The sequence below is a fragment of the Ovis canadensis genome, chromosome 5 (genome assembly GCF_042477335.2).
Source record: "Ovis canadensis isolate MfBH-ARS-UI-01 breed Bighorn chromosome 5, ARS-UI_OviCan_v2, whole genome shotgun sequence".
Lineage (NCBI taxonomy): Eukaryota > Metazoa > Chordata > Mammalia > Artiodactyla > Bovidae > Ovis > Ovis canadensis.
Window position 1 is genome coordinate 39,825,896 of NC_091249.1, and position 23,639 is coordinate 39,849,534.

Genomic DNA, 23,639 nt, shown 5'->3' on the forward strand with positions numbered 1-23,639 from the left:
GGGTAGCAGGTGGGGAGCGAGGTGACTCCCCGCTGTCGATGCGTGTCTCCAGGGTAAACTGGCTCCCAGGGGACCTCAGTGCTTGTCCTCTGCCTGCCCTCTGACCTTCAAAACAGCAAAGCTGCATTGGCTCCCAGTCCTGCTCCATCAGTTTACTATTCTTCCCATTCAACACGTTAGTCAAGCTCCCTCCCTCCAACTTCAAATATGACCTCTGTGAGCTTTACATGTATTTTGCCTATTTTCCTCATTCCCATCAACTTGATTCTGAATGCCCTTTTAGTAAGGAAGACAAAAACATCGAAGGCTAAACCCTACCTCTTTCGGCGCCTTTTTTCGGTAGGGAGGAATGGAGTCAGTCTCAAGTTCAGAATTCTGGGTTTTGCCAGGTTAAGTATCATGGAAATTCCAGAACTCTGCTTCAGGGGTTCGAAAGTTTGATCTTCATCATTCTCCTCTGGTGGTACCCCATAAAATCATATCCATGTTGCTCCTTCATGCAGTGGAATTAAGAAGATCTGTGCTTTGTTGAGAAGCCAGTGATCCAGAAGCAAGGATTAAAGAATCTTTTCAATTTCTCACTTTGGTTTAAACATGTGGCCAGGAAAAGAAGAGGCATTCAAATAAATTTCTCAGCAATTTACGATTCGGTAAAAGGGATGATGGGTAAGAAACTAAAACTCAAAAGAACATGATTTAGCATAACTGTATCTCTTCAAAATATACACACATACAAAAAAAGTGCATTTATTTGTATGTATGTATGATGGTGGAATGAAATGATCAAGATGACCCCTTCTTTCCACTATAAAACTGATAACATAGAACTATTTTTTCTTTTAATACAGGGCCAAGCCTAAAAAAACAAGAAATGTCCAAGTATAAGGGAACAAAGAACTCGATCTGAAGAACCCTCAAGGACTAGAGACTCAGAGAGGAAACATGTCTTTAAGTCCATTTAAGGAAGAGGGCCTGCTGCACAAAGCACATAACCGTGCCGTACAGCCCTCAACACAGGTGACCAGAACACCACCTGCCAGCCCAGAGCAAGAACCACCTCCTGCTGAGGCTGGGGGACCACATGTGGAAGTCACCTGTGAGAAACAGAGAACACCCCGCAGCAGTGTCCTGGTGGATCTTCACTACCACAAGGGGAGAAAGCAGCAATGAAGGTCCAAACCACTATACCATCTCATCACCAAGGAGACACGCGGGAAACTTCCAAACTATTCTGTAGCAAAACGCTGGGACAGGGACCCACTCACAAAATAAACAGCCCTTGCTAAAGATAAGTTCGTAATCCTAAAAACCCCAAGAAGAAATAAATCACCATTCATTTTTCGGTAGCTGAGGGAAAAAAAAATGAGCCCTGCCAAGAACTCAAGAATATAGAGACTATAAAATAAGTATGATTAAAATGACCTTTTCAAAGGAAGAAAACCATAGTTTTTTAAAAAACTGAATAAGGAACAGGCAAATATGAAAAAATATCATCAAACACAATGTCAGAAATGAAAAGTATAGTTGAGGAAACTAGAAACTACAAGTGGGATACACAGATTAGACAAGGCTGTGAACATAATTAGTGAGGCATACACTAAGTTACTGAGACTACAGCACAAAAAACCCCTAAAACCTGGAAAAGGATAGGTTCAGTGTAAGCCTGAAAGAAATCCCCAAAGGGAAGAACAGCAAAAGGGGATGAGCTGATACTCAACGAAATATGAGCATCCAGAATTTTCTTGGCCAAAAACCCTGAGCTGAGAGGAAAATAAATCTGTATCTAAACATAGTAGTGAAACCAGACCACTGAAGACAAGATGAAAGGGGGAAATTCCACACTCGTTATGAAACAGTTCAATCATGCAGCCCTAACCTCCACTGATGGAGAAGGCGATGGCACTCCACTGCAGTACTCTTGCCTGGAAAATCCCATGGGCAGAGGAGCCTGGTAGGCTGCAGTCCATGGGGTTGCGAAGAGTTGGACATGACTGAGCAACTTCACTTTCACGTTTCACTTTCATGCATTGGAGAAGGAAATGGCAACCCACTCCACTGTTCTTGTCTAGAGAATCCCAGGGCCGGCGGAGCCTGGTGGGCTGCTGTCTATGGGGTCGCACAGAGTTGGACACGACTGAGGCGACTTAGCAGCAGCAGCAGCAGCAGCAACCTCCACTGATGGCAAGACGCATCTACTACACAGAGGCAGCCTCTGAGTCTCTGTCCCCATGACGCTCCGTGGGAACAGCCGTAGGTGCAGCTCATGTTCAGAAAACTTCTCTTTGGTATCAAGTCTGCCAGCTTAAACAGACTCCAAAGTCTCCTGCCACATATTCAATGGCACCCAACTACGTATTAACTGAGTCCTGGATTCTCAGTCTAAATTTCACGAGTATATATAATACTCCTCTGTATTAAAACTGCCCTTAATGCCTATTAAAGTGATTTCTATAACCTAATTCATCCAGCAGTAGAGTACCTAGGTTGGATCCTGATGACGAGAACCCCATCTTGTGGCAACACTTTTCACAACCAAGTTGGGCCACACACAGCACTGCCATTCTCATTCTGAAGACAAATCTGTGCGGAAAAGTTACCATTTTATCTGCTTCACCAGACAGGATTTCTAACCCAGCATTTATCTTGTGTCTGTGACAGCACCAGAGTACGCAGTAAATCTGCAGAGCACAGAAATTCTGAGACTTCGTGAGTTATTTTCAAGTGTAAGCTGCTAATCTTTGCACAGCTTACTGCAGGAATATTTTAAGAGAAAAGCAAACACTGACTCTGGATTAGCTTCTGAATTGTTATCATTAGCTCAGTCTAGGGAAAATTTGGATATTTTACTTTCTACAAGACGAACTCACTGAGCTGAAGCAATTACAAGATAAAAATCCCCCAAATGCATAACAAATGACACCCTAGTTATCACCATATAGAACTACCTCACACAGCACACACCTCCCTGCATTTTCTATCATTCATACCATATTTCAATCAGTGTTGTTCAGGCACTCTCTTTTCCACCTCTTTGAAGTACTCCAGTCTTCCCTGTCCTTCACCATCTCCTGGAGCTTGCTCAACTCATGTCCATTGAGTTGGTGATACCATCCAACCATCTCATTCTCTGTAGACCCCTTCTCCTCCTGCCTTAAATCTTTCTTAGCATCAGGGTCTTTCCCAATGAGTCAGCTCTTCACATCAGGTGGCCAAAGTATTGGAGCTTCAGTTCAGCATCAGTCCTTCCAATGAATATTCAGGGTTGATTTCCTTAAAGATTGACTGATTTGATCTCCACGCAGTCTAAGGGACTCTCAAGAGTCTTCCCCAACACAACAGTTCAAAAGCATCAATTCTTAGGCACTCAGCCTTCTTTATGATCCAACTCTCATATACATAAATGACTACTGGAAAAATCATAGCTTTGCCTAGATGGACCTTTGTCAGCAAAGTAATGTCTCTGCTTTTTAATATGCTATCTAGGTTTGTCATAGCTCTTCTAAGGAGCAAGCATCTTTTAATTTCATGGCTGAGTCACCATCCACAGTGATTTCCGAGCATAAGAAAATAAAGTCTTTCACTGTTTCCATTGTTTCCCCATCTATTTGTCATGAATTGATGGAACTGGATGCCATGATCTTCATTTTTTGAATGTTGAATTTTAAGCCACCCTTTTCACTCTCCTCTTTGACCTTCATCAAGAGGTTCTTTAGTTCCTGTTTGCTTTCTGCAACAAGGGTGGTGTGTCATCTGTGTATCTAAGGTTATTGATATTTCTCCCAGCAATCTTGATTCCAGCTTGTGATTCCTCCAGCCTGGCATTTTGCATGATGTACTTCTGCATATAAGTTTAATAAATAGAGTGACAATATACGGCCTTGATGTACTCCTTTCCCAATTTTGAACCAGTCTGTTGTTCCACATTCAGTTCTAACTGTTGCTTCTTGACCTGCATACAGGTTTCTCAGGAGGCAGGTAAGGTGGTCTGATATTTCCATCTCTTTCAGAATTTTCCAGTTTGTTGTGATCCACACAGTCAAAGGCTTTAGCATAGTCAACGAAGCAGATATATTTCTAGAATTCTCTAGCTTTTTCTACGATCCAATGGATATTGGCAATTTGATCTCTGATTCCCGTTTTTTCTAAATCCAGCTTATACATCTGGAAGTTCTTGGTTCATGTACTGTTGAAGCCTAGATTGGAGGATTTTGAGTATTCCCTTGCTAGCATGTGAAATGACTCCAATTGTGTGATATTTTGAACATTCTTTGGCATTACCCTTCTTTGGGATTGGAATGAAAACTGACCTTTTCCAGTCCTGTGGCCACTGCTGAGTATTTCTTCCATATTTTAAGACAGTAAAACTAGATTCTAGAAGTATTATCTTCATCTTTTTCCTTTAAAAGGAATATCTTCCCCAATTTCTCCCACAGTCCCTACGTTCCTACGTGGCTTTCTTAAAGAGATTTTAAAAGGTCTTACTGTTAATAAGCTAAAAAATATAAACGATAACTGGGCTCCAAAAAAACTAGCTATTATTTTTATTATAAGTGATATTATTGACAGCAGGGTACTGAAAACAGGGGAGACCCCAGAAGAGTCTGTGTGATTATCTTCCCATTGTCAGAGCCTTAAAGAAAAACCTAGTTCCAACAAGAAGCCAAATTATTCTTATCGAGAGTACAACTGAAACAATTTTCTCCCCTCAAAATGTTTTTAAAGTTAAAACAGACAGCAGATTAATATTAAAACAGCCTTTTATTGTTAATGTCACGTAAGAAATTTAAGCAAGTTACACTATCTTAAAAAACACAACTAATGCGTTTTAGGAGAAACCCTTCCCTTCCCTCTCCTCCCCCTCCCCCCATTCCCCTTGCGAATTAAGAATCTAAGAGAAGAAGTAACCATAAAACAAAGTTTTGTGGAATCCTTCATCCAGAGTGCTTACATGATGATTAGGTTATATTGCCTTCTTACAAAATTTCTCTTTTCTAGTTAAAAAAAATTTTTGTAGCCTTGATTGTTTATTACAAAAAAATTCAGTACAAAAGTTTGATATATTGAAAAATGCCTTTCCCCTCCCTCACAGCACCGTTATATATAGCAGAGGATAATCAAGAGCAGATTGCTAATCTAGATGGAGCAATCTTCAAATTAAACCCAGACACACAGTGGTTTATTTACCCTCCCCCTCTGCCTCCTAAGAACTTTAAAAAAAAAAACCACACATACAAAAAATGTCAAAAAATTTGAGGGACCCTTTCCAAACAGTACAGTTAATTCAGTGTCAATAATTCACATCTTGCAACAAAGTGTATGGATATGATTTCTTTTATAAAACTTTCAGTGTCAAAAAAGGAAATTAAGGCCATCAGATTCGCAGCTTAAAAATTCACATAAAGGAATATAAAAATATTCTGTGCTTCTGAGAAGGCTCTGCACTGCATGTAGGTAAGGATTACCATACTTCTTTATTCTGAGGAAGACAGTTGACTTGAGAAGTTTACATAATTGCACAGCTTCTGTTGGAACCTCTTGGGGCTCCCTGATGAGGAAAACAGAAAGAAAACTCTTAGCGCTAAGACAATGGATCACAGCATTTTAAAATAAGGAAGAGATACTACAAATTCATTATCACTTACCTCCAAATGGACCTTTATTATTTACTACTTCTCACCCTTTCTAACCTTTTCTTATGGACTGCCCCCTAGGATAATGAAACAAACTCCAAAACACTGATTCTCAACTCTAGTTGCATGTACAAATCCTGAGGAGCTTTAAAAAAAAAAGAGCTGATCTAGGCCTCTAGATTAAATGAGAAATTCTCACTTACCTGGGGAAGAGTATCTATTTATAAGTCATTTTAAAGTTCCCTAAGTAGTTCTAATATGCAGCTGAAGCTGAAAACCACTGTTCAATAGCATCTTTTTGTAACTTAGTAAACAAGAAATCAGTGGACAGGATTTCTGAACACAGAGAATATGGCTGGCTGGATCCTCAGCTTTCATATCCTGAAGCATCTGCACTGGGTTGATCTTCAAATGAGAAGTCAAAAAGGCTCCATCTACCCATTTCTTTCTCACTCACTAATCCCTTAAAATCTCACATGACTGTGACTCACCACTTCACTAAACAGAAACTGGTTTCTTGACAGTCAAACAAAAAGACTTCAAATCAACTCAAAAGGCCACTGGACTCTTTCTCTAATGTGAAGTCAAAAGAGCTGATCCGTCTTTCCATCTTCCTTCTTTTGAACCTCGATATCACTATTTCTTCTGATCACAGAAGCTAAAAAACCTTGCACATCTTTGATTTCTTTTTCCTTCTTGCCCTCAAGTTCAGTCACTATGCCTTAATGAATCTCTATTTGTACAGTCCCTCAGTGTGTCTGTAGTCTCCCTCTGATACTGTCTCAAATTCTCCTTTGCTCCAAAGTATGCATAAACTACTTCCTTAGGCATTCCTAACTATGTCAATTTAACATCAACCTTCCCACTTCGTTTCTCTCACGCACACACAACCTACAACAAATCTGGATGGACAGATATACCTGGTGCTCAAGTCGACATATCCCCTGTGATGAATTAAAAATCCTCATAAATTCACTGCCATTTCTCTCATTATGAGATACCCAGGATTTACCGCCCCCTCCACCCCCGCCCCAGAACTGGAGCTGGCCTATGACTTATTTTGACTAAGAGAATATGGGCTTTTAAGAAATCTAGTGCTCTCTGTTTTTACTTTGTTGGAAACCAGCTGCCATGTTCATGTTGTAAAGAAGGCTGGGTTAAACCACCAAATGATGAGAACTGCATGGAAAGAGACATGAAGAGCATTCCAGCCCCAGCCAAGCTTCCAGCTGAATGCAACTACATGACTCACTTCACTCTCCATTGTGTGAATCAAAAAAATGCCCAGTTAAGCCCAGTCACAGGAATTAAGAAATCACTGTTTTAACCCACTGAGTTAAGGTGGTTTCTCAATGTAGCAACAACAGATAATCTAAACACCCATAGAACACCACTGTGTGTGTGTGTTAGTCACTCAGTCGTGTCTGACTCTTCCTGACCCCATTGACTGTAACTCATCAGGTTCCTCCGTCCAAGGAATTCTCCAGGCAAGAATACTGGAATGGGTTGCCACTCCCTTCTCCAGAAGAGCTTCCCGAGCCAGGTATCACATCCGGGTCTCCTACATTTCGGGGTAGAGTCTTTACTGTCTGAGTCACCAGGGAAGCCCAGAACACCACGGTCTGACTTTTAATACTCAAATAACTGCCTATCCTTCAAAATACCGGACAGAACTTATTTCCCAGAGATCTTCTCAACTGTTCTGGTGGCTTAAAGAGCCTTCTCCAGCATTTGACCTGCTGTAACTCAAGCTCTGAACCCCTAGTCTCTTATATTATTCTACTACCAGTCATTATAATGCTTCTCATAGGGCAGGAAATGAATGTCGTGTCTGTTTCTTGTTTAAGCCAAGTTTAAAATACCTGTTCTTCACGCATTACTCACCAGAAATGTATTAATACTATATATATACCTTAGTTCCACAACCTCCAGACCCCCAGGGCAATAATGTGCTAAATATTCCTCCAAAATGTATGAGAAAGTATCCAGGCCAAAAATCCACCCTACCGTAGCCTACCTCAAGTGGTTCTCACTTTAGAGAGCAAGCTCCTAACTCCTGACTCTGGAGGCTGAATACATAAGAGGATGTTTATTTGGAGCAGGACTGGGGCTAATTAAGGCAAATGAACAGATTTATAAATCTAGAGACATGGTGATGAAGTCTTATAAGGATAAGAGTAGGAATTTTGATTAATGATCAGACTTGAACAGCTTGAGAATATAAACTGAAGGCTTATTACTTATTAATAATTCTAATTTAATAAATTAAAATCAAATTTGGAGTTCCTTTATTTCAAGGGCTCTCAAAAGTCCAAGCATCAGCTAAAATCTAGCTTGCAATTAAATGATTAAAAACTTAAGACAGCAAGACTTTTGCTTCACATTGAAATTGAATATTACTCTTTTTTAAAGTTTATATGTAGATACCTACTCTAACTTAGTCATCTAAACTCAAAGAACCCTTCAATAAATAATTCTGAGCATGCATTCCAATCCATATATACTTATGCGGCATACATGTCCTACATACATTATAAAACAAAAGACAAAACTGAAATTCAATATGAGAAATAATTTTTTAAAAAGAAGTGCTAACATTTTCTTCCAGTACTCAAACGTACTGTATCTTGAATATCCCCTCAGGAAAAACAAACCCCACTTGGTAGATCACTGATTTGGTCCATCAAGTAATAGGGGAAAAGGAAAAAAAAATCAAGCCCCACTATTGGTTTTTGGTCTTCATGTAACTATGTTAAAAAAATTTAAAAAGAACTATATTGAAGTTAATACCTGCTGGTGGAAAAGTTCCTCCTCAACAGCCACTTCGGCTGCTTCTTCCTCCTCCTCTTCCTCTTCAGGTATGGTTGTTTTGAAGACTGTACTTCTCTGAGCAACCTCCTAAACAAGAGTTTGATTTTAAGTTAAAACACTATACTCAAAACCACAAAGTCTGTGAGAGGACATCCCTTCTTTGCATCAATGTAAGAAACTGCATTCCTACATCAGGGACTTTTTTTTAAGTGGTTCATCAGTACTTCAACTACTAAACAGGAATTTTTGCATAATTAGTAGCAGTTCTTAGATCGTCAATATTTCTTGCAGGAAAGCTACTGGGATCCAATTTGAAATACCCACTGAGAAGTTTCCACTGCTTTTTATCCCATTCTGTTACTAAGAATTCTGTAAATGACTTGGCACACTAAATTCTTTATAATACTCAACATGAATTCAGCTTAAAGATCGTGGTTCCTAGCAAAGAGAGGGTACTAAATAAATGCTGAATAAAATGAAGTCAGAGGCCAACTGCTGTGCTCTCAGGGATCCTGGTAGCAAGAAGACCTCCTGAGACTGAAAAGGACAAGCTTTCATCCCTTCAGCAACTAGTTCCTCTTAAAAGAAACGGAATAAGACACAGGAACAGTATTTATTCATAACACGCTAGTGAAGTCCCAATGTACTCTGCACAAAAACTGATCTGTCATTCACTGGTCTAACAGAAAGTAGGCGCAAATACAGATGACTTTCCTGTAGAGAATGCCGACTTGCACAAATGCAGCAGTGTTTCTGTTTGAGCACAAGGCTAATCTGATGATCTAGCAGCGAGAAAATGTGTCCTAGAGTGCTACAGAGCTTCTAATTTTACTCTGTGCTGTGTCTTAAGGCCACTCAAGAAAGGTAAGTCCAGATGAAGATGCTAAAGTCATGTGAGTAAAAGCTTATCTGAAACTTAAACATGGCTCAACTAGTTTAAACTGGCAAAGGAAGAAAATCAGAGAACAGTGTCAGAAACATGAGACTTCAATTTAAAGTATATCCATGGATATCGTTTATAAATGAAGCTGAGGTAGCACAGTAATGTTTTGTACAGACTTTTGATTTTTGCTGCATGGCCAAGGAAGATGGACCATTTTGATTCTCAATTAGCCAGAAACTTCTATTCTGTGAGATCAGTCTGTGTCAGATTGCTTAAACCAAACTAGTACTAGTAAAAAAGCATGTGAATCCTCAGATCAGTTACAGCTCTTTGAACTAAGATATACACTGAGGTATGGTGGCACACAAAACAGAAAAAAGACTCTCAAAAAGTTTCCAGAGTATCTACCTTCCCTCAAGTCATCTTAAAATAAGAAAAGTCAAACAAAATCGGTTACAGAATTCTCAGACTTCCTGGTTGTCCATCAGTTGAGAATCTGCCTGCCAGTGCAGGGGACACAAGTTCAATCCCTTGTCTGGGAAGATTCCACAGGCCTTGGGGCAACTAAGCCCACGCACCACAGCCGCTGAGTCTGTGCGCCCTAGAACCCATGCTCTGCAACAAAAGGGGCCACTGCAATGCGAAGCCCATGCACCACAACTAGAGTAGCCCCTGCAAGCCGCAACTAGAGAAAACCCACTCGCAGCAATGAAGGCCCAACGCAGCTGGAAGGAAAGAAGGAAGATTTGTTTTTTTTAAAAGATGGTTAGTTTAAAAAAAAAAAAAAAAGTGTTACAGAATTCTCACATTTCAGCTTCTAGCAGCTCATGACAATGTACACATCCCATATGGAAACACTGGCTCTTAGAGCTTGTGATAAAACACCAGACTATGAGCCTCAAATGAGAAGCTTAGCAAATAGCAATTTGCCCAACTTCATTAATTATGAATTACTTCAGCATAACTGCCTTTAATTTAAGCCTGCTGTTAAGCACTGTTCATTTGACAACATTTAAAAACCAATTAATCTAATACAGAAAGCCTGTATGGAATATAAGTGAGCTAAATGTCTACAGATTTAAATAAAAAAATAATAAAACAAATTCAGAATCAAAACTTGTTGGGAGGTTTAGGCCCAAAAAGGTACTAAAGATAAATGTCTTTACCAAAAAAATTCCTCTTAGAAGGAAACCGAACCGTACCAGTGATCTGGAAGGCACACATAGACGGTTTGCCTCTCTATCAACATGTCATGGGTCTGTCCAGGTAAAGCCCTGGGTACATACAGGTACACCATCTACCCAGCAGTGAAGCAGGGCCAGCTCACATGCTGTCTCTCCGGCTCTGCACTCAGTCACGCCATGTGGCTGGCCTGAAATCACCAGTGTGAGTATTTACACCACAGAAATCAGCGATTACCACAAATCAAGGTGGTTTTTATTGATGAAGGAGCTGACTGTTAAACTATGGTGTCTCAGGACACACAAGTAGTATCTACATGTACAAAAGTTTCAGGGACACCTATATTTTAGAGGTACAGAGAGGCGGCTTTATTATTTTCCTCATTAAAAACAAAAATAATAATAATCCGTGTTTTCTGCAGTGACACTTACTGCTTTTAACCCACCAGCATTCCACCCCACTCATCTCTCATTAAGAATGCACAGTTTTACCTGGGCACCCTCCCTCACATGGTGATGTGATGTGTGTGTCACAAAGAGCTGAGTGTGATCTAGCCGTGGAGGCGGAGGAGGGCTCAAGCTCAAATTATGTCCTCCCAACTCTAGGAACTAGCTAAGAGATGGGCACATGACCCAGGCTGGTAAAACAAGAGCAAAGCCCAGGCGAGGACCTGACTGGGCACCATGCTCTTGCCCACAAGAAGTCGATCTGGAATGATGGCACCTCCAGCCAGCAACTATTTTGCATCCATGAGGGAAACACTCGATCCCAGGAAACAGACCGCAGAAAGATCGCTGGGGACGCTGGGTGAGCCAATGGATCAAGTCCACTCTCCCTGGATTGTCGGTACTGTGAGCTCACATATCCCCATTGCTTTAAATTCATTTTAATTGGGTTTCCTGATATCTCCAATGCCTCAGCAAGAAAACATGCACTGAAAAATTAAGTTGACTCAATAAGTCAGTTACCTACAATCTTATAGAAAAATGGTCTTTACAGGTGGTAATTATGAATTATGATAAATACAGTCTGGAACCTACTAACGAACATGGCCTTACAGAATGAAATATATAAATGTCAAAAGTACTTGTCTGACATAAGAACCGTATTCATAATACTTTGCTCATTTCTGACAGAAGTCTCTTTACAGAGTCTAGCAAGCAGAAGACAGAAGTTTGTTAAAAGAACAGGCAAACAAACTCAACAATCTAATATTCAGTGGTTTGAATTATGAAGGGAAACCTAAGCTCAAGTCAGCTATATTGATACATCATCAGTAACACTACCTCTAGACATATCCCATGTCATGGTATCTACTTTGTTCACTTGTCCTTGAACCTATTTTGTGGGCTTTTAAACCTCCTGCATCCCAAATTATCTTCCTATAAGATCGTTTCTAAGTTGGAACATGTTTTCACACAAAAAAAGATGGGACTAGATTCCATGGCTCATAAAAACCTATTTCATCTACCATGGCCCCTTATAATAGCACTTTTCAATCTGGGTGAATCGCCACTCATAACATTTTGAAAAACACATGTACTCTGCCAGTTTCAGAGCTTGGAGAAACTACCAATTTAGGAGCTGCAATAATTTCAGCACTCAGGCAGCACCAGCTACAGCTGGGAAGAGTTCCAAAGAGCTGAAGGCAAGAAGTAAGCAGGGCTCCACGCCGAGAAGAGGAGGAAGATTCTGTTCCTTGAAGTCTGTCAATTACTGAAGGCATTTTTAAACACCCTCCAACCCTGAGGACCTAGGAGGTATTTGGAGGTAAACTGTACTAAGGTCTACAGTGAAAAAAAATCAGATGCCCTTTCATTTTCAGCCTCAGTCTGAGATTAAGGGCATTCTTCTTTCAGCAGACAGTGAGTTCCATATGAAGAGAGGTCTAAACACCAGCAGATGTTTACAGTGAAGGATAGGTGGGACGATGGCTGGGCATAAGGCACCTCATATGCAAATACCTCAGAACCCATCATGAATGCAGTTAATAACTTTATTTCTCTGTACTTAAGTGAAGGTCTATGTTTGATTTTTCCAAAATTTTACCTAGTAAATTCTTACTGAATATGTGCCAGGAAAACTCAGAACAGGTCCTTGTCCCTGTGTGCTTATTACTCTAGTGAGACAAGACAACCTGATAAGCAAGGCAAGGTCTGTAACCTGGCACTACGGGAGGAGAGAAGGAACTCCTGACCTGGAACCATGCCTTCCTTTGCAGACACTTTGATCTCTTAGTACGTGTGTGTGGCTGGGGGAACTTGGGGGTGTCTTTCTGTGACAGCAGGGGTTCTTTGACAAGAATTCTATGACTGATATGTTGGAAACATACACATCAAGCAAAGGTACACTCCTCAATCTTGAAACTCAGTTTCACAAGCACGCTGAAAGCTAGTAACAGGTTAATAGTATAAGCATTTACCAGAGGCCAGATACTATTCTGGGCACTTCCCAAGGACTGTTTCATTTATATTGCTCTTAGTATATTATAGTAATTACTTTGTTATTACCATCTTCACTTTAAAATGATAAAACTAAGAGAGCTGAAGGAACTCACCTAAAGTCCAAGGTCACTGGGCAGTGGAGACAGAAACTGAACATAGACTGAATTCTGGAATCTGGGCTAACAATCAAAACCACGACAGACTCATATTTCATTCCTAAAATCTAAAACCCTGCAGTTAGCTTTACTTTGACTGACTCAGCAGCCTTGGTCTGATTTAAGCAATCAGTTACTTCACATTTGATTTCATCCTTGAAAAGAAATCACACTTGCACGATGAACCCTCAAATGAAACTGATGCCGTGGTGGGGACACAGATAACAGACTTTTGGTTGCCAAGGGGAAGGGGTTTGGGGGAGGGATGGACTGGGAGGTTGGGGTTAGCAGAAGTACGCTTTTACATATTGCATGGATAAATAAGGCCCTACTTTATAATAGCATAGAGAAATAATACATTCAATATCCTAGGATAAACCATAATGGAAAAGAATATTTCTTAAAAATATACATATATGTATAACTGAATCACTTTGCTGTATAGCAATAATTAACACTATAAATCAACTATACTTCAATTAAAAAAAAAAATGACACTTTGGTGGAACCGATACGTACCTCTCCCTGAGAATTTTTCAATATAACCTTCACATCTTCGCCAGTGCCCCAAGAGTTCTGGTTCTTCCAGATGAGGTCGGTGGGAGGACTGGCTGTGACACCGGCATTCGCAGCCCAGATCTGGGAAAGAGAAAAGAAACCAAGTCACTCTACACACAGCCCTGCTCTCCCACGTGCCAATAACATAATGATGAGACTTCCTAACATCCTGTAAGAGGAGTGACTCTAGAATTTCCAGGACTATGTGGCCTAGCTTCAGCCTTGCTGTATTAACCAGTTGTGTTTCCAAGAGCCACAGAGCTTATCCAGACCTCAGCTTCCCCATCTAATAAGTAAAAATGCTGCTATAGGGACTAGATTCATATCCTAGCTCTCCTAACATGTCAGCTCACCTTGAGCAACCTACCTTACTTTTACCCTCCAATGGGACATAAACAGTACAGTTAATACATGGGACTACTGTGAAGGAAAATGATGGCCCACAAAGAAGAGCCGAAGCTGAAACCCCAATATTTTGGCCACCTGATGCGAAGAGCTGACTCATTTGAAAAGACCCTGATGGTGGGAAAGATTGAGGGCGGGAGGAGAAGGGGACGACAGAGGATGAGATGGTTGGATGGCATCACCGACTCAATGGACATGGGTTTGAGTGGACTCCAGGAGTTGGTGATGGACAGGGAGGCCTGGTGTGCTGCGGTTCATGGGGTCGCAAAGAGTCAGACATGACTGAGCAACTGAACTGACAAAGAGGAGATGGCTGACTCAATGAATATAAGCTCTCACTGCCAGCACTCTATTATTCTATGGGTTTTATGAGCCATCCTTCCGTGTAGAGCCTTCTGCCCTCCTCTAGCTGCGTGCAGCAGGAGCTGAGGAGATGACTAACTTCTCTCAAAACCTCTGCAGCAGACAGCCTTATCTAGAATACTGTAATGGAAAGTGGTATGTACCTAACTAGAGACAGTGTCATAATACCCCAGAGTGTCTGAGACTGAATTTCAAAAAGAAGTCAGGAAACAGAAAATCACTCATTATTCAATGGAAAACATGACTGCTATTGAAACAGACAAAACAAACAAAAAGAAATATTTCCCTTTTCCTAAACAGGGAAATTCTGCAACATTTTAATGTATTTACTGGCAGAAGAGTATTGATAGAATAGCGAAAACTTGAAAGTTAGAAAACCTGGGTTTGAATCATGGACATATGTGTGTGATATGTGACGTGATAGTCCCACAGTCACGTCTGACTCTGCGACCCCATGGATTGTGGCCTGCCAGGCTCCTCTGTCCATGGACCTCTCCAGGCAAGAATACTGGAGTAGGTAGCCATTTCCTTCTCCAGGGGATCTTTCCGACCCAGGGATCAAACCCAGGGCTCCTATGTCTCCTGCATTGCAGGCAGGTTCTTTACCAGTGAGCATAACACTACACCTCTACAAACCTCTACGTCCTCTCCTGTAGAGACACTACAACCAGTCCTTATCTTTCCAAAAGACCATGTGAAAACAGATAGAAAAGTTTTGTACTCCATACATTGTTTAGGAACATAAAGGGCCATACAATGGCAAAATGAAGACTGGAGATGGTATAAGCTGGTATCTTTTTAAATGGGGAAAAAACTTTATCAATTACTAATTAGGAGAAACCCCTTTCCTCTTAAGCTCCTTTGAAGCTTCCAAATCTTCCATCAGCTTTACAAATGGAAAAGGGCAGAGAGCATTTACTAGGATAAAACTGAAAAAGAGAACTGGATCCAGGCTGACCTTTGGGTTTTGTGGAATATTAATCTAACCTCAAGCTATACTTTTCACTATTCCATATGGAATCATACACTTGATTTAGTGTTAATAATAACTGTAACATGTCAGTAACCTTACTGGGTAATTTAATCTAAAACTAATATGTACTAGAGCTGTACTGTTCAACATGGTAGTCATATGAAGCTTGTGAGCACTTGAAACATGGCTAGAAAGTATAAAGATTTAGTAAAAAAAAAAAAAAAGTAAAATATCTAGTAATTTTTTCTATTGATCATGATATAATAATGAATTGGTGAAATGATAATATTTTAGATTTACTGAGTTAAATAAAAGTTCTAAAATTAATTTCACCTTTCTTTTTCACTTATTTTAAATGTGGCTACATGAAAATTTCAAATTACATATGTAGTTCCCTTATTTCTGATTTAGAGTTTTAAACTGATCTTTGCTATTGCCTTGCCTTGTACAATTTTACAGGAAGATTACTTATCACTACTATGTTCCACAGAGCTTCTTAATACATTTAATGCCAGTTAACAAATGGAAAAAAAAAAGTATTACTTTTTTATGTGAAAATTGATTTCTCCCCTAGATCCACAGAATATATATATCTATTTAGTCATTGAGGAACTACATTCAGTGGAAAAAGCAGATGACTGGCCTAACAGTTTTATACTACTTTAAAGAGATAGAGAGCACACTCAATCTGAAAATTCTGAATTAAAATGTCAGATTCTTTCCAACACATTATGCAGCTTCCACATGACACACAATAGGACTGAGCAATTTTGTCTCACTATAATAATCACAAAAGAGAAGCAAAGACAGTGTGGTTAGTGTATGTTCCCATTTTCACCAATTATTACAAAATTAGCATCTGATATTTTCATAATGTGGTGGCAAGTTCCATGAATACATTTTTTAAAAGAGAGGTTCTAACCTATTTTAGGCTTTGATATTCAATACTAAGTAAGGTTTGCATCAATCATAAAATATAAAACATTTAATATTTTTTAAAAAGAACTGATAAAAGGACAGCCACTTCAACATTCTTCACAGATGAAAACAGTGACTTCTTTAAAATCTGTATCAAACATATTTTGTTTGCTAGGTCTACTTACTGAGTAAAAACAAAGGAATTATGTGTTTGCTCAAGGGAAAATATTTCTCTAAAAAGTTAGTCAGTAATACTTAGTAATGATCACATATGTGCACCTGCAGAACACAACCACAAGGCACCACTTAGAATTCAAAACAGAGTCAAAAGGGCACGAAGCCCATCTCCCTCCAGATCCTGACCACTTAGATATCTGAAAAACCACACTGATATTGCTAAAATATTATGTTTAGAGAATGATGCTTTACAACAGTACCTATCACCTAGCTGTGTTCAGTCGCTAAGTGGTGTCCAACTCTTTATGAGCCTGTGAACTGCCTCATGCCAAGCTTCCTGTCCTTCACTATCTCCGGGAGTTTGCTCTAACTCATATCCACTGAGTCAGTGATGTCATCCAACCATCTCATCCTCTGTTGCCCCCTTCTGCTCTTGCCCTCAATCTTTCCCAGCATCAGAGTCTTTTCCAATGAATCCACTCTTCTTTGGCGCTGAAACACCAAAGTATTGGAGCTTCAGCTTCAGCACCAGACCTTCCAGTGAATATTCAGGGTTGATTTCCTTTGGGATTGACTGGTTTGATCTCCTTGGAGTCTCCAAGGGACTCTCAAGAATCTTCTCCAGCACCACAGTTTGAAAGCATCAATTCCTCGGCATTCAGCCTTCTTTATGATCCAACTCTCACATCCATACATGACAATGGAAAAACCATAGCTTTGACTATACAGACCTTTGTGGGCAAAGTGATGTCTCTGCTTTTTAATACACTGTCTAGGTTTGACATAGCTCTTCTTCCAAGGAGCAAGCATCTTTTAATTTCAAGGCTGCAGTCACCATCCGCACTGATCTTGGAGCCCTAGTAACTTTTGTTAAAACAAGTCCCTATCCCAATCTCAGAGATGGTAACTAAGAGTGAGGTAGACACCACCAGTCTAGACACCAAAACACTATTCAGATGATACTGATCCTCACCTAAGGCTAAAGACTGCTGTTTTAAGACATACCTCAGCATTAATAGATCACCTCCTAACAGTTCTTTATGCCAAGTAGTATCTCCTGCATTACACTGGGCTACCAGGTAACACTCGAGAGGCAGCTTTTTTTGTTTTGTTTTTCTTTTGTGGGGAGACAAGCAGGGAGGGGTGGGGGGAATCAGCTGATAATATCTACTGGAGTAGACAAAAATATTTCAGAGGCCAATTCTTTCACTTTTAACAGTCAATTACCATCTCAAAAACACAGAATTTTTTAATCTTTGGTAGCACTTGTAATTCCCTAATAATGTCAAAAACGTTTTAATGCCCATATCTAAAACGTGTCTCTTTAAGCCAAAATGGTTTCAATTACTTCAATTATTGGTTGAGATCGTGAAATTAAACGATCACTAAATTAACTTACTGTAACAGTCTGGCCTGCCTTCAGCACATATCTTGAGGTATATTTGTAACTGACTGATGTGTCTCCAATTTTTCTGATCATCTCCCAGCCTCCCATTGGTTGGTCCTATTTAAAAAAAAAAATCAAGGTCACTTCAAATATACAGAAAGTTGTGGAATAATCAAATAAATCAATTCTTAGGCAGTTAAACTAAGACAGCTTTATGACTGTCTTCCCATGGTTCCTATTTTCCCTACTATAAAAAGAAAACATGGTTTTGTCATTCAGCAAAACAGAAACTTTGACAATGCTGCAATCTTAATTAGTAAGGTGTGTGATCTTAAAGAGCGCAAAATTGGAAGAAAAGAGATGGGAATCAAACTAAATGGTCATATTCAATGCTAGATTAGGTGCATAATTTAAACTTATAACATCACCTAGCTGAATAACTACCATTTCACACATCGAACTTTTGACTACCATAAGCTTTTTAAATAGAGACACATAAAGCCTGGAAACAGAAGGAATAAAATACACGCTTTTTCTTCCACATCTGTACCACTTGTGCCCATATTTAATACTTATCTTAAAGCATAAGAGGTTCAAAAAGGGTTAATAACATAACGAGCCAGTCCCAAGCACCGGCTGTCAATGTTAGCCGGTAGGCTGCCCAGAGCTGCCCAACTCCTAAGGAGCTGTTCAGGGTATTAAAGCAATTAGCTGCACTAATTTATTTATATCCATCTCTTACTCAAAGACAGGAATAAACGAGGCTGAGAGCCAGCTCCAGAACAGCTCCAAAAAGGGCGGCAATGACTCTTGTAACACAGCCAAACTACTACAATGGAGCAGCAGAGGCTCCTCTGTCCTGCAGTTTCTAAAGTCGTGACTGAGAGGGCCTAGAGCCCGTGCTGCTTTGCATCAGAACCACTAACGCTCCTTTGCCCATCCAGAGTACTTATTCATCCACACACCAGACAGTTTTAATGGCTTTGAGGAGAAAAGTGATTTTACAGACATTTCACAAATCCTGAACGTGCTTCTGAAAGTGCGATCCATTCCACTGTACCTGCCTCTGGCATCATCTGACAACCCTTCATGGCCCCAGCTTGAAAGTTCAGGATTCCCTGCTATGAATATTTTATGTTTACTTTTAAATAATTTCAGGATTGAGCTTCATACTATTCCTAGTGTGTATTAAATCAACAGTGTTCATTCATTTATTTAGAGAGAAAAACACTCCTAACATGTGTCAGAGTCTGGGCTCATATTTCCTACCTTTCATAAAGCTAACAGCTGTGGAAGAATATCTACACAATCTATCTTCTTCACAATTCTGGCTAGAACAGGAAATATTAATAATTCATCCTTAGGAAGGCCACGGTGACAAAATGACCGGATGCGAAAAAAATCCCTGGCTCTCCAAAGAAGAGCTAATGAATAAAATTTTTAAACCACTAAGTGCACCATCCCTCTTCCTTTTCCTACTCAAGTTTATGCTACACTTCGTGAATTTGGGTTAAAAAGGAGAGGGAAACTCTTATTTCATGAAGATGACTGAATCCAAATAAAGGCTGAGGAGTTATTACAATTGCAAGACAAACCCCCAATTATCAAAGCCTGTCTGGACAAAAAGGGGTCTGCGTTTTCACCTGTTCCGAAGTGTTCTTCAAGCGGATAAATTTTCCATCAACATCTATCTCTTCAATGCAAACATTCCCAGTGGCTGAGGCAGAATGAGAGATGCTGACACTACTGCTGGCCTCGGATTCTTCCACATCCACTCTCTTCCTCTTTCCTCTGGTGGTACGCACGCTGCGACTCGAGGATGCACGTGATACTGTCACGCGGGAAGAAGGGCTTGGAGAGAGCTTCAATCTACATGGGAGAAATAAAACACTCCAATTATGAAACACATATGCTCTTCCTAAAAGCACAGCATTAATGACAATCTGTTAGACAAAGCCAACGTACATCTTAACAAAAAGAAACTTATTTGTGCTACAATGCCCACTATCAACATTGTTTCTAAAAATTATTATCTGAATGTTTTAGCTAAGAAAAGACCACAATCATAATGCATGAAGTTTGGAAAACTGGGAGAGGGGTGGTGAGAGGTTGGGGTGAACAACTCACCTACTACCATCACCCTACCACAACCACTGTTACATTTAGTATCTCTCCTTAACTTCTTCAAACCTGTATTTTCTGTTTACAAAATTACAATCACAATGTATGCAATACTGAAATTAAATGTCTGTTTATTCTAAGTGAGATACTTTCCCTTTGGAACTTTTTCTCAGAAAAGGTTTAAAAGGATTTACACACTAACCATATTTGAAAAGTACACAGTCTCTTTCAGCAAATCTAGTATTTTGCAGCATGTCTGCATGCGCGCTCAGTCTTGTCTGACTCTCTCCGACCCCATGGACTGCAGCCTGCCAAGATCCTGTCCATGGGATTTCCCAGGCAAGAATACTGGAGTGGGGTGCCATTTCCTCCTCCAGGGGATCCTCCCAACCCAAGGGCTGAACCCACGTCTTCTGCAGCTCCTGCACTAGCAGTGGGATTCTTCACCACTGAGCCACCTGGAAGTCATTTTGCAGCATATTAAATTATCAAAACATTTAAAATCCCAAAGGAGAAACGGTATCCTTCCAGAGTTCAGCATTTAAAATAATAATACTAAGACTGTTTGTACATCTTCTGTTGTTGATGTAGAAGAAAGATCTATTACTACCTACCTCTACACCTAGATATTAAAAAAAAAAAATGAGAAAACACTTAGGATTGTCCTAATTGTTTAAAAAAAAAATCCTATTTACTTTTCTTCAAATAGAAAGGGTGGGGGCAAAAAGTAGACTACGAGGTAGAGTGACAAGCAAGTTGCATACCTCTCTTCTTCACCTTCTAGGAGTTTCCTATAAGCACTGATTTCCATGTCCAGGGCTAACTTGACATCAAGAAGTTGCTCATAATCGTTCAACTGTTGCTGCATCTGATCACGTATCTCCGCCATCTCTCTCTCTTTGTCAGACAGCATTCGGCGAGAGTTGTCTCTTTCTTTAGCAAGCAAGTCCTCCAACTCTTGAATCCTCTCCAAACATGCTCTAGACTGAAGAGGAGTCAAGGGAACACATTTACTTTCTAGGAACATTCCAACATTAGCACAACACTAGCACAGCTATTTTAAAACATTTCCTGACCTGGAGCAAATCCAATCTCGTAACAGCAGAATGCAAGAACATTTTTATTTTAAGAAATTAAAAAACAAAATTCCTCCAATACAAAATACAACTCTTAGGAAAGTTTTGCCTTATAAAAAGGCTAGGAAAAGACATTCATCAAATGTACACATAATTTTTCTTTGTTTGACCAAATGAAACAAAATTTTAAGCTGTGGTTTTAGTAAAAAATTCTGGCTCCCTACAAACCATTTAGCTCAAAAGTATAAAGTAACGAAAGCAAAGAATGACAAGAAAACTCATTGACAAAAGAAACCGAGTATCTTATGGGGAACTACTGGAACAATTTAGAAACTTAACAAAAGGGATTCTAGTTACCACTTCAGAAACGGTGTGCTTTCCCACACTCCATCAGCATACAAACACCATATGATATACTGTAGGCTGTAAATATTATTATAAACATGGAAACCTCATATTTGGTATTTAAAAAAATGAAAAATCACACTTCCTACACAAGAAGGTTCATCTTAGAAACCTGTCGTTCACCAGGTAATCACTCATCTGCATGTCTCCAAAACAGAATTCATCTCCTCAGAAAATGACCAAGGTAATCAACTCAAAAAGACTGATGTAGAGCTTAGGCCCTTAAATCACAAGTACCTATGCATCAAAGCAGGAAGGAAAGGGCACATACTGTGCAAAAGTGAAATCTGGAAGGCTAAAGATAAAAAGGATCTCTATTCTACGTAGAAACATTACACTCTGGCTAGTGAATTTATTTCACACAGGGGTATAGGTTAAATAATTTGAAACTGCTTTACATGTATACTGAGGCTGGACAAATGAGGAAACGGGATGGTAGAAACCAGGCTTCTCACACTCAGGGAGAGAAGTTATAGATAAGCAAGGAAGGAAACCTAAAGTGAACCCAGTGGTACAGGGTTAGAGTCCCAGACATCTGTGTAAATGTGTGGTAACCTTAATATAAATACAAGTGGACAGAGATACAATTACAGATAAGCATGTAAACATGGGTGAGCATATACACATTTACCTAGCTCTGCCCACAAGCAGGCCTAGAAACAATGACACCCCAATACCAATGAGCATACCCAGGGCCCAGAACTTGCTTTCTAGATACCATTCTCCAGTAAAAAGAACCAGAGCACCCTAAAGAAATAGCTGATACCAGTGCTGAGATAGGGAAAATACACGACAAGCCTGGAGCATATTACAGAACCATAAAAAAAAGAAGTGCTCCAAAAAGGGGGGAACATGGTAGCCAATCTGACAAAACTCCTCAAAGCCAAAGCTGGAACAATCTGAGCCAATAAAATCATCTATTATCCAAATATAATACACATTATAAAAAGATTTCCATGAGTCCATACTGACAGAAACCAATGAATGGACAAATAAATACACAAATAGGGGAAGAAGAGATGAATCTTTACAAAAGCATTCCATTTAATAAAGGTAAATACTCTCTTCAGAATGTGACACATAATTCCTGCTCTTTATCCTTGAGGGCAGGCTGGACTTGGTGACTTGCTTTCTAAAAACAGAGTTAGGGAAACACAAAAATAGCAACTTACAATTGGGAAACCTGGCAAACAGTGTCTTAGCCAATGATGAGGGTTATCACCATCAACGATGTGTACATGTCACGTAATCCCTGATATGATGTAACAAGAGGGCACGTAAAATCCTTATCTCCAGGCTAATCATAAGGAAAGCACCAGATTAACTTAAGATTGGAGGAGAGCCTACAGGATACCTGGCTGGCTCTTCTTAAGACTGTCAAGGTCATGAAAAACAAAGAAAGTCTGAAAATCTGTCACTGACCAGAGGGGACTAGGGAGACCCGTGGGTACCATAAAACAGAAAAAGAACAGTAACAGAAAATCTGGTAAAATCCAAACCGTCTGGAGTCTAGCTGACAGTAATGTACGGACGGCAATGTCTCAGTTTTGACAAATGAACCACAGCCATCTAAGATGCTAACAAAGAAGGAAGACTGGGGGAGGGAGCTAAGGGAGCTGTGTGTACCAGCTTTCCAACTTCCCTACAAATTTACAATTATGCCAAAATAAAAATGTTATTTAAAAAATAATCAACCAATGAATTAATTAAAATCCAGGACATTCTATATCGGAAGCAAGCATTCATCTCAAGAGGGAGGCTAAACAAAATCCTGCCTCAGAGACCATGGATTTACCTGTATTTGCCAAAAAAAAAAAAAAGGCTACAAACTGAGAAATCCATTTTTTCCCTTTCTCAGGGTTCTTATATTTTCTTTCCTCCAAAATAAAGAACAGTTAAGTGTAAAAGGTATGTTCTCTGGGAATTTCCTGGCACTCCAGTGATCAGGACTCCGTGCTTCCACTGCAGGGGGCACAGGTTTGATCCTGGGTCAGGGAACAAGGCTTTCTTATGCAGCACAGCCTAAAAATAAGGAAGTAAAATGTCTCCTCTTCAATCAATCTCTTTATTTTTATTTACCAGGTGGGAGAGACAGATTGGCGACAATGTCTAATCTGAAGAGACATAAATCACCCAAGATTCAGAGAAAAC

The 23,639-nt window shown here is 39.8% G+C and overlaps 2 protein-coding genes across 2 annotated transcripts in view; both read right to left on the minus strand.

The window, feature by feature from the left end:
* LOC138441134 (large ribosomal subunit protein uL16-like) overlaps positions 1-23,639 on the minus strand; it is a 790,661-nt gene that overhangs the window by 177,782 nt on the left and 589,240 nt on the right. The gene's annotated exons all lie outside the window — the stretch shown is intronic.
* LMNB1 (lamin B1) overlaps positions 4,740-23,639 on the minus strand; it is a 53,349-nt gene continuing 34,449 nt past the window's right edge. The window contains exons 6-11 of the mRNA XM_069591646.1: positions 20,772-20,992; positions 19,530-19,755; positions 17,899-18,003; positions 13,625-13,744; positions 8,421-8,528; positions 4,740-5,545 (exon numbers count right to left, since the gene is read on the minus strand). Of these exons, the coding sequence (XP_069447747.1) occupies positions 5,504-5,545; positions 8,421-8,528; positions 13,625-13,744; positions 17,899-18,003; positions 19,530-19,755; positions 20,772-20,992 (822 nt within the window). The 3' untranslated portion in view covers positions 4,740-5,503. The remainder of the gene's footprint in view (positions 5,546-8,420; positions 8,529-13,624; positions 13,745-17,898; positions 18,004-19,529; positions 19,756-20,771; positions 20,993-23,639) is intronic.